General features: G+C 38.9%; 1 protein-coding gene across 1 annotated transcript in view; it reads right to left on the bottom strand.

Moving 5' to 3' along the window:
• Positions 1-292: 292 nt before the first annotated feature.
• Positions 293-13,146, bottom strand: part of ANKRD1 (ankyrin repeat domain 1) — a 392,615-nt gene continuing 379,761 nt past the window's right edge. Inside the window, exons 2-10 of the mRNA XM_069099204.1 lie at positions 11,530-11,620; positions 10,629-10,808; positions 8,480-8,617; positions 8,068-8,175; positions 6,452-6,550; positions 4,722-4,820; positions 4,452-4,550; positions 4,244-4,342; positions 293-1,223 (exon numbers count right to left, since the gene is read on the bottom strand). Of these exons, the coding sequence (XP_068955305.1) occupies positions 1,113-1,223; positions 4,244-4,342; positions 4,452-4,550; positions 4,722-4,820; positions 6,452-6,550; positions 8,068-8,175; positions 8,480-8,617; positions 10,629-10,808; positions 11,530-11,556 (960 nt within the window). The 5' untranslated portion in view covers positions 11,557-11,620 and the 3' untranslated portion in view covers positions 293-1,112. The remainder of the gene's footprint in view (positions 1,224-4,243; positions 4,343-4,451; positions 4,551-4,721; positions 4,821-6,451; positions 6,551-8,067; positions 8,176-8,479; positions 8,618-10,628; positions 10,809-11,529; positions 11,621-13,146) is intronic.

Genomic DNA, 13,146 nt, shown 5'->3' on the forward strand with positions numbered 1-13,146 from the left:
GTTTCTCTTCAGATTTTACATGCCAGGTTATGTCTCTTGCATGTTCCTCCGTACTGTTGAGTTATTCCTTTTTAAATATGACCCACAGCAAGATTTTTCCCCCCGGTCATTCTCTTTCCTTACCACTAGATGCCGCCCTCCTGCTACCCAGCTCTGAGGCTGCTTTGAGTCATTGTCATTCTCAAGCCAAGCCTGTTAGATTGAAAGACTGGGGAAGGAGATTGCCTCCAGTTCTCAGGGATGTCCTTTGCAGCCTGGTTTTTTCCGGGTTAATAAGGAGCTCAGACTAGGATTTTACAAGAGCATTCAAGTTTATTGTGGTAATTACGAGTACAAAATGTACATACAAAGCAATAGAAATTTACACATTTACAGCTTGGGTGCATACTCTCTAGGTTTGTGTTGCATTCCCTGTGTAATGCGACACGTTGGCTTTGTTCCCTTCCCCTGCCTGACACTCACATTCATAACAATCTCTCTGAATACAACACTCCCCTGATCTCACTACAGATTCCCTGGGCTTAGTCAGAATACCAGTCAGTCCAGTCCAAGGAGCAAAACGGCATACTTGACTTTGAATATTCTCAGACTTTAATCACTTTCCTTTCTCTTTTCAACCAGCCTCCTTTCACTGTCATTTTGCTGAATTTAGCGCCAGCAGCAAAACTTCAGGAGAGAAAACAGACCACAATGCCCGCCTTGAAGTTCCTTACACTCATGTTGGCCAGGAAAATGGCCACTGTCTAATATCAATGGGCGTTTGTAATGCCGCTGGCTAATTAGATTTAGCAACTATGTACCGGAACTCTCTGGAAATTTTACACAATAATTAAGCTTTGATCGGCAAAGCAGTGATCTTGAAATCTGTGGCTCTCACTAGCAACCTAATAAATAAATAGGAATAAATAAGGAAAATAAATAAAGCAAATTCACATTGAACTAAATGGAATTTTTACATGTCTGTTTTTTTTTCCCAAATTGTGCATCTTTTTCACCTTTTAGCACTTTCACTAAACACTGCTTTAGAACTAGATATGTAAGGTGAAGCAGGTTTCCTGGGGCGTCTCCGCCCCACCCTCAAACCCTCGACCGTCTGACAACTGTCGGCTCCTTTAGAATGTGGCTATGCGAGAGGTTTTGTACGAGTTCTCTTTAAGACTGTCAAAGATCGCCTTCGTACCATTCTGCCACTGAAGAACGAGATCCATTGGGGTTTTCCCATCCTGTTCATAAGAGAAAGGAACATTTTACTTACAGGTGGAAAGAACAGATAAATTCACAGCTACAAGATTTGTTTGTTGTTTAAATACAGCAATGGATTATGCACAGTAGAGATCCTTTGCACGTTTTTCGTGGTCTTCTACAGCTAATGATGGTCAGCCTCGTGGTCCCATATGTGTACATGATTCCTTTACTGTAAACTAGGTGCCCAGGACAGTACTTCTGAACTCCTCCAAGCCACTTAGGCAACATTAAGAAAGAGATCTGCTGGACTGTTTCTTCTCTTTTTCTTTTGAGGGTTCACACACTAGTGTCAAAATAGGTTAATCCATCTCAAATTATTTTGGACTTGTCAATTACATACATACATTTTGAAATTTGCTCTTATTCTGCAGTTCACAGATCATGTTTTTATTTCTGCTACTAGAAAAAAGGGGAGGGGGAAGCATTTTTCTAGTCCTGCTATTTCTAGGCCCACATGTAAAGGATGAACCTTACTTTAAGAAAGTCTAAATTTAATAAAATAGATAAGAATCTAATAAATGCCATACTTTGTGAAAGTTGTGACTCATGCAACCCAGGGACATGTCTCTGAGAACAACCTAGAGAAGGCTGGCAGGAGAGTATGATCTTCCAGCATGATATCAACTTTGAAAGGTTAGAATCTATCCCAGAACATCTATATATTTTTTTTCTCAGCCTCCTTAGTAGCTGGAATTATAGGAGTGTGTCACCATGCCTGGCTAGTGAACTTATTTTTAAAAAACATTTTAAAAAATGTATTGCAATACACTTGCACTATATTTTTATTTTTATGTATTTGGTTTTATGTGTTTTATTTTCTGCATTTAAAAAACATTTTGAGGAGGGGTCCCTAAGTTTTACCAGACTTGTCAAAGGAAAGGTGGTTATTCGTGTGATAAAAGGATTATCTGTTCTACCAAAAGATTCACTGATAATAGGGTGTTCTTCAAGTCCACTTAGAAATGTTTTGATTTTCAAAAAGGTGATTTTCACATAACTTTTCCAGATGGAATAAATGCATTATGTAAAGTGAGGTATACCTGTGGTTTAGGAAATGTAAAATGTTTTTGATAAATACTGCATTTAAGGCATGTTATTTTTAATTAATTGTACTAATTAGAGATAATGAGTATGAAAGGGTAGCTCAGAGGTAGAATCATTCCATTTATTTTGCACAAATAAATCTATATAAACTTGGTCTCAGTATTCCCTTTTTATGTACACCTGCCTCAGGATTTATAGTTTGCAAAGGACCAAAAATTTTAAATCTAGGTCATTTTAAAATGAAATTTTATCTTATAGAAATATTACATCCTCCATTTTCAATATTTCTTTTCTAGGTGGCATTTTGACATCTAGGTTTAAGGGCAGAGATCATACTTATTTATCCTTGCTTCAACAAGCATTAATTTATGAAGTCTCTCCTGCATACCAAGCACTGCCATAGATTCTCAAGTAGATACAAAAATAAGACCTTTTCCTAATGGAGCTTACAAGGAATATGGCACATATACAAATAACCACAATACAAAATAAAGCAGAAGAAACATGTAATTTGTGTTGCACAATGTATTGTATACAGCCAGTACCTAATACATGTAGAATGAATAAATTATATTTACTTTTAGAGAAGGTGATTCTAAGCACACAATGGATGTTCAGTGTTGCTTGGTGTCAGGGAAATGGAAGGAGGGATGATTATATACACAACTCAGACATGAAATTAATAAAATATTTGTGGAGGAAAGTATACTTAACTCAAAGAGGGGGAATAGTGGGTTTTGGGTTTGTTTGTTTTTTACATTATAAGAGGATTTGTCCTCTTAAAATAATTCACAGAATTGGGGTTTTTTCAGTGCTGTTTTTTTTAATTATCCTGCTAATGGAATGCTTTAAGTGGTGCCTGGAGGCAAATTGAAGTTAAGGGTTATGGCAGTTCTCTCAAAATATAGACAAAAGAATGACTTGAAAAAAGTTCTGGGGGAGCTGGTGGCAGGCAGCAAGAGGAGGGCGACAGGAAGGATGGTACCTAAACTATCTAACTTTGATGTCAACATTAACTGGAATTCATTGCATCATTGCTCTGCTCTCCATTCTAAAAGTTTCGAATATTTCAGGAAGGGAGCAGGAATTGGAGGGGTAGCTACCTCTCTAAATGCCCCTTGGGCTTAACTCAGCTGTTGGTGCTCAAGGCAGGCTGTATTTCAGTGACTCATGTGTCTTACTGTGAAAGTGAATGCTTCTGATTGCTCTCTTGTCTAGAAGTCCAAACTTAGAGTTGGGAAGGAAATATTTTGCATAGAAAGGAAGCGACTTTGACTGGGAAGCAGTCACTGTATTCCAAGAACAGGGTTTTGCATTACAGAGCTATTCTTTTGTTGAGCAAATTAAAAGTCATCTAACTATCAAATGGAGGATTTACTTAACACAGATGGAAGTTTTTCCTATCTCTGGCCAACTGACCGAAGTTTTCTTCCACTGTCACTATGGAAACCATTGGTGATTTTAGAAAAGACTATCCACTCTCTTAAGAGAGTCGCAAACCCCCCTAAAACATGTAGCTATGTGAATTTTTTTGAAGCTGTATTTAGGGCAGAGCCAGGAAGGACAAAGCATTCATGCACCCTAGGAAAAATGTGAAAATTGTGCCTTTTCTGTGTTATTATTAGGTAGAAGCTTTGAGCTTTTATAAATGTTTAAAAGTATGTTATGTGGCTAAAACTCCATGTTACTTGATATATCATAAAACAAAATGCCTACATGTCATAGAGAAGATCCAAAGGCATTAAAAAGTATACTTTTACATAAAAAGTAATATTGAAAAGTATCCTTAATTGTTCTTTCCCTACTCCCCACCTCACCCCCAAACATGCCAAACCCGTGTGTTACAGGCTAGGTGACTTCCTACTCTGCTCTACCCCCAGTCCCAGTCCTGATTAAAGGACTTCAGTAGATAGGGACATTTGGCAAATGATGGAGCTGACTGCTAAGTACTCACGCAGTTCTTGGCATTGAGATTTGCTCCATAGATAATCAGCAGTCTTATCATTTTGTAACGGTTCATCCTGACAGCATCATGCAGAGGTGTGTCTCCTTCCTAAAAGAAATAGAATAAACAAGATAAAGAAAGGATGCAACAAAGCTTTACCCAAGTGCAGTTAGGAAATCCAAGGTCTGGAGGCAGAATTTCAACCCCTTTGACTTACCCGGTCTCTGGCATTAAGGTCAGCTTCACATGCAATGAGGTGTTCCGCACACTCATACCGGCCTGTCCTCACAGTCACATGCAGAGGTGTGCTGAGCAGCTAGAGAATCATAAGAGTGGACAGTCAGAGACACATAGTAAGAAAAGAATCCACACTATCTTCCTGTCAGTCACTAGCCTACCATAGTTGGAAAGAGGAGGCAAAATTGACGATGGGATTTTCATTTAAGTAGTATGGGGTTTCCACTGCTAAACCAACAAGGAATTTTACCTTATCTCGAGCATTGACGTTTGCTCCTTTGTTTAGCAAAAACTTCAGAACATCCAGGTTCCCACCACGACATGCCCAGTGAACAGCAGTAGACTCAAGCTACATCAAGAAAGTAATAGAATATGAGATGATATATACTAGAAAGCCATACGCTAGGACAGGTGGGACATAGCCCCTAAAAATCAGTGACAGCATGAGTGATGGGGGACAGAGGTTGGCGTCCAGGGAGACAGCATCTGTGGCCCCAAGGTGCTTCAGGTTGTATTCTTTTTGTCGTGGACACCTAACATTCTGCTGGATAGGAATCTCTTCTATTTCTGCATATCTGAACAACCTACAGGCTCTTAATTAATGTTAGTGATACCTAAGCAGGCAGAGTATGCCCTCCCAGAAGTGGTAGCTAAAACACAGTAGAAGCTAGAACAGATCTTAATTCCAATCTGACACATTGTGCCTGCTCATTCTTTCACCCAATCAATCCGTGGATACAATTTTCAGTAGTCATGGATGTTGATAACTTCTGGACCTACAATTTACAGTTACTGCATGCTATACATATTAATAGAAGCTTCCACCAAGGCAGCTAAATTTAATGAGATTTTGTCTTTCAGAGTCTCACTTGCCCCTGGTGGTAGTGTTTCTGTCCAAATCCCATGTAGGGACCCAGATGCCAGTGGCTTTTGCTTTTCATTTGTTTATCTATTTATTTATAATTCTCTATGTTTGGCTTAAAATTGAATGTAGAGATCTTTTTTATAAAAACAATCTGCTTCCTCCACCCCCATGCCCTACCCTTTGTTACATATTCCCAAATTAAACTTGTTTTGAAGAATATATTCTCTCATTTATTGAGCAAATATATAAGGCATATGAATCTTTGTGGAAATCAGTCATTCAGTTACTGAGGCCTTTAGAGGGGGCACTTTCCATAAACCCACTATTTAGCCCACACTGAATTTCAGAATCTCACTGATGCAGCAGGCACATGCACACATATGGGTGTAAAGCCCCTGTATGCTGCTGACACCATGTCATCATGGATATATAGAGTGAGGTTGTATGCTATGAGAGGGCAGTGAAAGGGTACTGAAAGGGACAAATTGACTATTTTTTCTCCAAAGTGCTACTGACTCAATTATGACACAGCACCCAGACCACAATGACCATAATGGACCCTGTTCAAAAACAGATTCCCCCTCTGTCCCTTGTATAACCCTTCCCTTCCTGTTCAGAGCAAAGGGAAAATATATTCCCCATGACTACTTTCAGCCACTGTCCTTTTTTTCTTTCTGTAGAGGAGTTCCCTTCTTTATGATCTGACCTTTCTCAATTTTCTCAGTCCTTTCAGCCAGATTTTTCATTGTGCCTTGTTTTTTTCTTAACTGTCAAGTACTCTATTCATCTTTCCTAAGTTTAAAGCTATGCTTCCTTGGACAAGGCTTGAACATCCCTGGTCTTCGATTTCCCTCATCTATAAAATAAGGACGTTGAACTAGAAAACTGCTGCGGTCCTTTTCAGCTTAGGAAGAAAGGAGAAAAAGAAAGAAGGAAGGAAGATAAAGAAGGGAAAGAAAGAAGGAAGTGAAGGGAGGGAAGGAAGTGAAGGGAAGGAAGGAAGGAAGAAAGGAAGGAAGGAAGGAAGGAAGGAAGGAAGGAAGAAAGGAAGGAAGGAAGGAAGGAAGGAAGGAAGGAAGGAAGGAAGGAAGGAAAGAAGGAAGGAAAATATTTACCATATCACGGAATTCAATTTGGGCTCCAGCATTCAATAACTTTTCCACAATGGCCAAATGTCCTTGGGAGCATGCTCGGTGAAGAGCTGTCCGTTTGTACTATTGAAAAAAGACAAAGAGCAAAAGAAGGGTGGCAATAAATATGAAAGCTCTGCAGAAATCCATTCCTTCCTCCTCGAAGTAACAGGTTGCTTAACTCTTAGGATTTCTAGTACTTAATACGTTGATATCAGGTTTGCTAAAGTTCCATAGCAAACTCTCAGTACAGCTGTCTATCAGGCATATAACAAAGGTGTTGAGGTCTGTAGTGTGGCATGCAAATTTAAAAGGTTCAGAGACACTTAGATTTTGGAGTTTTTCTTTTATTGTATGTTGTAAGTTCATTGTTTACTCAGCACTTGTCATAAAAGATCAAACAGTTACCTTCCACCTGGGGAATAGGGCTAGGTCAGATGGGAGATTAATTTTGTAGCTGAGCTCAAAGATCCATCTGATTCATTTCATAGCCACAAAATACAAAGTTTTGAAGAATTTTCGCAAATAAAATAATTTACATTTACATGGCTCTTTGGGGTTATTATACATATAAAATTTCAGACATATAGGATCTGCCACAAGGTAGACATGTGCAAGTATAAATTGACCTCAGTAGTCCCTCCCTTCTCTAAATATATGGTCCTATAATCTCAGTTTTGCAAATGAAGAAACTGAGTCTCAGACAGATTCAAGGTCTTAGTCAAAGTCATAGCCAATAAACAGTGCAACCAGGACTAGACTCCAGGCTTTCTGAGTTCAGATACACTGCTCTATCCATAGTGACTCATTGCCTCTGGAACCATGCAAAAGGGATCTAGTACCTTTTGTTTCATGTATTTAGATTTATCTTCCTGGGGAATATTAGTGTGTTTTGATCCAAAAGATCCCTTTCAAACAAGCAAAGATGATGCCTAAACTATGTTTTTCTGTGGTTGACTTGATTGATCTGAATAATGTAAATGATAGATATCTTTCCCTCTTCACACATCCAAAGGAACTTTTAAAAAGTTCTGCTATATAATTGTTTTACTTTGTTAGAAAGGGAAGGTTCCTTGAGTGGATATCCTATGGAGAGCAGTAGTTAATGACTGTGATGGAAAAAACCAAAGGCATCAAGAGAATATAAATTTTTGAAACATTAAACTATTTCTAAAAAGTCAGACAAAGGCAAGGAAGACTTAAGGACTATGGGAGCAGAGCATGGTGTAAGGAGAAGATCATGATTTGGGCTTGTTGTTCCATGCAATCGGGTTATTTATTCCCCAGATGACAAATGTTTCCAACTGCTAAATTTGGGGGTGCTTCCCAGCAGGGTTGTGATGAAGCATCAGAAACATAAAAAGGGAGGTGGCTAGGTGGTGCAGTGAATAGAGCACTGGCCCTGGACTCAGGAGGACCTGATTTCAAATCTGGCCTCAGACACTTAACACAAAAACTAGCCATGTGACCCTGGGCAAGTCACTTAACCCAGTTGCCCTCCAAAAAGCAAAAAAAAAAAAAAAACCATAAAAAGGACAAGATCTGGGGAAAACAGAAAGGACCTTGAAGCAGATTTATTAAAGCATAGCTCAAGGACTTACTTCATCACATGCATCTGGATCTTTCTTGTCAGACAAGAACTTTTCAATTACTGGCAGCTTGTTGTCTAGTGCAGCCTTCAGAAAGCTCTGCACATCCACAGGTTCTGTCTAAAGACCAAGACAATTGCATGTATGTTAGTGTAGTTGCTCTAACAGTCAGTCAGTCAACAAGCATTTATTAAGCACTTACTGTGTGCCAGGCTAAGCACCGTGGGATGCAAAGAAAGGCAAATATATGGGCCCTGCTCTCAAAGAGCTCTGATTTTAATGGGGAAAAATATGCAAATAACTATATTCACAAAAGAAATATATAGTGTGAATGGAGGGTATCTTTGGAAGAACAGACGACTTATATCAGCATAACAACCATTCGGACACTGGACCACAGTTCTCACATCCTTATAGGACTTACTATAATTTCTGGTTCGGGTTCCTTTAAAATGGGAACTTTGACTTTCTTGTATTTTTTCCTTTTCTTGAGTTGAATGATAGTTTCAAGGTCTTGTAAATTTTCAAGCTTTGATCTCTGTTCCAGTTTTTTCTTCTTGAGCTGAAAAACAAAACAAAACAAAAAAACCTGACATTGCACACTCTGGTAACCCTTTTGTGGAGAGCGCCCTAAGGACAGGTGTTCTTCACCTTTTTGGAGTCCTGGTTTCATTTGGGCATCTGGTGAGACCTATGGAGCCCTTCTCAGAATAATGTTTTTAGGTTCATTAAAGAGAATACATAAGATTATAAAGTAAACCAATTTTATTGAAATCATTTTCAAAAATATTTTAAAAATCTAAATTCATATCTTGCAGATTAAGGATCCCTTTCCTTTCTAGGCTATTTCTATATGCAGAAGGTGAATGACTAAGGGCAGTTATTTATATATTTCAAATATATTTATGTATTTCATATTTTTCCTTAATATAGACATTTCAGATTGAAGAGCAAGTCTGGACTTGATTTATTCAGACAATTGCTTCCGTTCCCCATTTCACTTTGCTTGTCTGTGTAAGTATGGAAACAGCCTAAACCCTAAATGTTGGTGCTTCCATGGTAAAGAGACCTCAGGCTTTCACAGTTGTTATCATCAGCCCATAAAATGTGATGTGGTAGGGAAAAAAATGGTTTTAGGAAGTTGAGCCACCTAAGCTTCATCTCTGCCTCTGTCTCCATCCAACTGCAGGATTCTGGACAAATCATTTAACCTCTCTTTGTTCCAATTGACTTATGAACTGAAGTGGTTGGGTCCCTTTGGGTCCCTTCCAGCTCCACCACGAATTCTCTGAAACTCACTTTTCTTTCCCTTTATTGCACATGATTTAATCATTTTAAGAGAACTATGGACACTAGTAAAAACAAATCTCAAATAATTTGGAAAAGAGACCTATAGAGACCCGGTAGCTGAGGACCTGGATTAGAATCCCTGTTCTGCTGCTCACTGGCAATGTTACCTTGGGTAAGTCATTTAATCATGCTTGCCCCCAAGTTTACTCATCTGTAAAATGAGAGAATAAGTCTGGATGATTTCCAGTGCCCCTTCCCCCACTTCTAAATCCATGATTCCATAACCTGTTCTTTGAAAGTCATGTGATCCTGTGGTTCTAACATTTACCTTTCACTACACATTTTACTTCTTTTCTAGTAGATTACTCACACTTAAAACTCCATTCTGTAGGTTGGCTTTCTACACAGGCAAGCAACTCAGAGAAAGTAAAGCAATTATCTAGGCTCTCATTCTCATGGACAAAACACATGTAATCATGGAAAAAGTCATCACCTTGATTTGAATTAGTTAGCCTCTAAGACTTATTACCTTTCCATTTCATTTTGTTGTTGTATACAATATGATAATAGAAAATGTAAGGGTTGACTTGGGATCCCGTGGCAATAGTCTTGTCAGGCTGCTACTAGGTTATGACGGAGATGCTTCCAATCTTTCTCTTTGAATAACTTTCTCTTTGATTTACTTTTGAATAACGTGACTTATTCAGACAATTGCCTCTATTTCCATTTTACTCTGCATGTCTGTGCAAGCATGGAAACAGACTGAACACTAAGTGTTGGTACTTTCATAGCAAAGAGACCTCAGGTCTTCACAGTTATTATCATCAGTACACAAAGTGTGATGCGGTGGGAGAAAAAAAAGCCATTCGAGGAAGTCTAGTAAACCAAGATGCATCTCTGGCTCTGCCACTATCTAGCTTTGGATCCTGGGCAAATCACTTAATTTGCTCATTTCGAAGAGGTTTTTTCCAAAACATTTTGTGCCATCTTAGGCAGGAGATTTAAGTTATAGAGACTTCAGAGACTGTCCAGTTCAACTCCCTCCTTTTACAAATGGGCAAACTGAGCCTTAAAAAGATAAAATGACCTTCGAGGTCACCTAGCTAGTAAGGAGCAGAACCAGAATTCAAACCTAGATGCTCAGACTCCAGACCCAGCACAACTTCCACTACACCACACTGTGTCCCTGCTTGTAATGATTTTCTTGGGTCCATTTCCACCCAGCTAAGATTTAGGAGGACAGAAAAAGAAATCACAAGATGCCACCAAAATTTTTTTTTTACCTCTGCCTCTCGCTGTTTCTCATTTTGTAAGGTTTGACTTTCCCAGATCAATGAGTGTCTTGGAAGTGTCTTCAGGTCCTCTTGCTTCTCTAGTGTCACAGTAGCTTCATATTCTCCATTTTGGAAGTCTTCTGGGAGGAAGTCCCTGGTCTCCCTGCCATCATCCTTCTTCCCTGTCACCTACAAAGAGAAATGCAAGATCAAAGGCAAAAGGGCTTTGTCTCAGGTAAGCTCCCATGAAGGATGCTAAATTCTCCTCTAGCCGCTGATTCCCTGGGGAAATTCTACCTTGGCAGAAAGGGCAGGCTTAGATTCCAAGTTATAATACTCTAATGAAAGGACTAGCCACAGATATTCTCAGGTTGTCATGAAGTGATCCCTTTTCACTGTACTGGGCAAATGAAGGATTAGTTTAGGTAGACATGTTTTAAAAATATCTTCTTCATTTGCTTAATCAAAGTTTCCCTCCTACTTGCTCCCCAATTATTAAAAACTCATAAATCTAGTTCTTTATCATTTTTACCATTGAGTTTTGAGAAGGTTTAAAAATGTTATATTATTTAATCCATCCCAATATCCTTGGCTTCTAAAAAGTATATCCTTTCTTCTCAGATATTTTGATAAATATGACCATTTGACTTTCAGCAATAAATCAAAAGAGATAGTCATAATTCAAAGTATGCCCACTAATTTACTATCAAAATTCTCCATTTTCTAATCAATAACATGTCATATCAGATTATAATAAACTTTTCACATATGGTTCAGATATATGAAAGAAAATGACATACTCTTTTCCCATTAGCAACCAGACCTGAGTCTCTAGTCTACATGAATTCTAAAACAGGTTTTCAATAATATATACATATATATATACATATATATGTAAATCTCTACCTACCAGTTCTTCCACCTTCAGCAGCATCATCTTTGCCAGTCCTTGGTTTTTGGACAATAATCTTACTAGATGACACCCCCAAGTCAGTTCTGCTGAGACACACTAACCAATTAGGCCTATATATATGATGGAAGGAGGAAGGCTGAGTGAGATAATCTTCCAACCTGGGAATCCAAATAACCTCCTTGCTCCTCCCACCACCAGTCAACTCATAGGCAGGTGAATGTTCATTGCAGACCCAGTGTCTGGGAGTCAGGGAAGCACAGGGAGGGAGGGGCATTGCAGTCTAACCACACTGAATATGTGAATCAGGGGGAAATGTGAGATGCCCATTCCACTGGCAGTGACAACATAGCTCAGCAATGCTAGTCATCTGATCCATCAAGTGCCCATGGGACAGCTGTCTGTTGATATTGCACCATATCTCTCCATTTTTTCCCCTTCCTGGCCAGCTTTTGTGTGAGTAACATATCAAGAAAATGTAAATGCCCCATGTATCACACTCACAGTAACATCTTTCTGATAAGCAGACTTATCAGCACTTCCCTTAAGGGAAATGGGGCTTCAGGACATGTAAACAGCTTTAGAGGACAGGGCTTAAGTTCCTGATGGCACTTGTCTATATCTGTTTGGAATTCTCTTGAGAGTTATTGAACCAGAATGATGTCTGGGGCTAAAAAGACCCCATGACATGATAGAGTGCCATCATTAGAAGAACTCAGAAGGATCCAGCTATGCATTTTAACTTAATGTTGTCACTGGACCTAATATAGCACATTGGGATTCTCAATCTCTGTATTGAAAAAAATAAAATAAAAATTGTACCCTTTAAAAAATATTTTCTGAGCTGATTCCAATGATCTATGTTGCCAGCAAAGAAATTAGGGTCTAAATTTAGAGCTGGGAGGAACCTTAGAGGTCATTCCAACACCCTCCTCTTAAAGATAAGGAAACTGAGGCACAGAGGAGTTTGGTTATTCATACAATAGTCACAGAGGTAATATGTAACAGAATCAGAATGAGAACCCAGATCCTTTGACTCCAAATCTAGCCAATGTGGCCACTGTGCCATGCTGATTTCTTCCAAGGTTCAACTATGTTTGCAGTGGAATGATGTGAATTATTCCTTTTGGAGTCTGAATTTATGACCTGTTGGGGACTAAATAAATCCCTCCCAGAGAACGAGATCCTCACGCTGTTTTAAAATTACTTACCATTTCATATGATCAAGAACAGGAACAGGCTTTAGATATTATCTAGTTCAAGCCTTTTCATCTGCGAGATAACAAAATAGGAGGCCCAGAAAGATCACCCTTTACCTACACCATGCCCAAAGTAACAGTGAAGGAATTCAAACCCAGGTCTTCTGACTCCAACCCACTTTTCCACATACTCAAATGGAATCAGGGAATCAAATAAGTAATAGTAAACCCATTCTAGGACTAACCAGGGTTTGTGAGACATGTGGCAGGTGAAAGAGGAAATGACTGAGGAAACAAAGAATTTCAATTTATTAAGCAATGTGTACCAAGTGCCTAACAAACCGGGATCAAGCCCCTTCTTCATCATAGGACTGGCCCTTAAATACGAAGACTTTTATACATTAAAACACAATTACTC

Source organism: Petaurus breviceps, unplaced genomic scaffold (genome assembly GCF_028583685.1).
Source record: "Petaurus breviceps papuanus isolate PSGF00001 unplaced genomic scaffold, PetGlider_PUasm1.0 37, whole genome shotgun sequence".
Taxonomy (NCBI): Eukaryota; Metazoa; Chordata; class Mammalia; order Diprotodontia; family Petauridae; genus Petaurus; species Petaurus breviceps.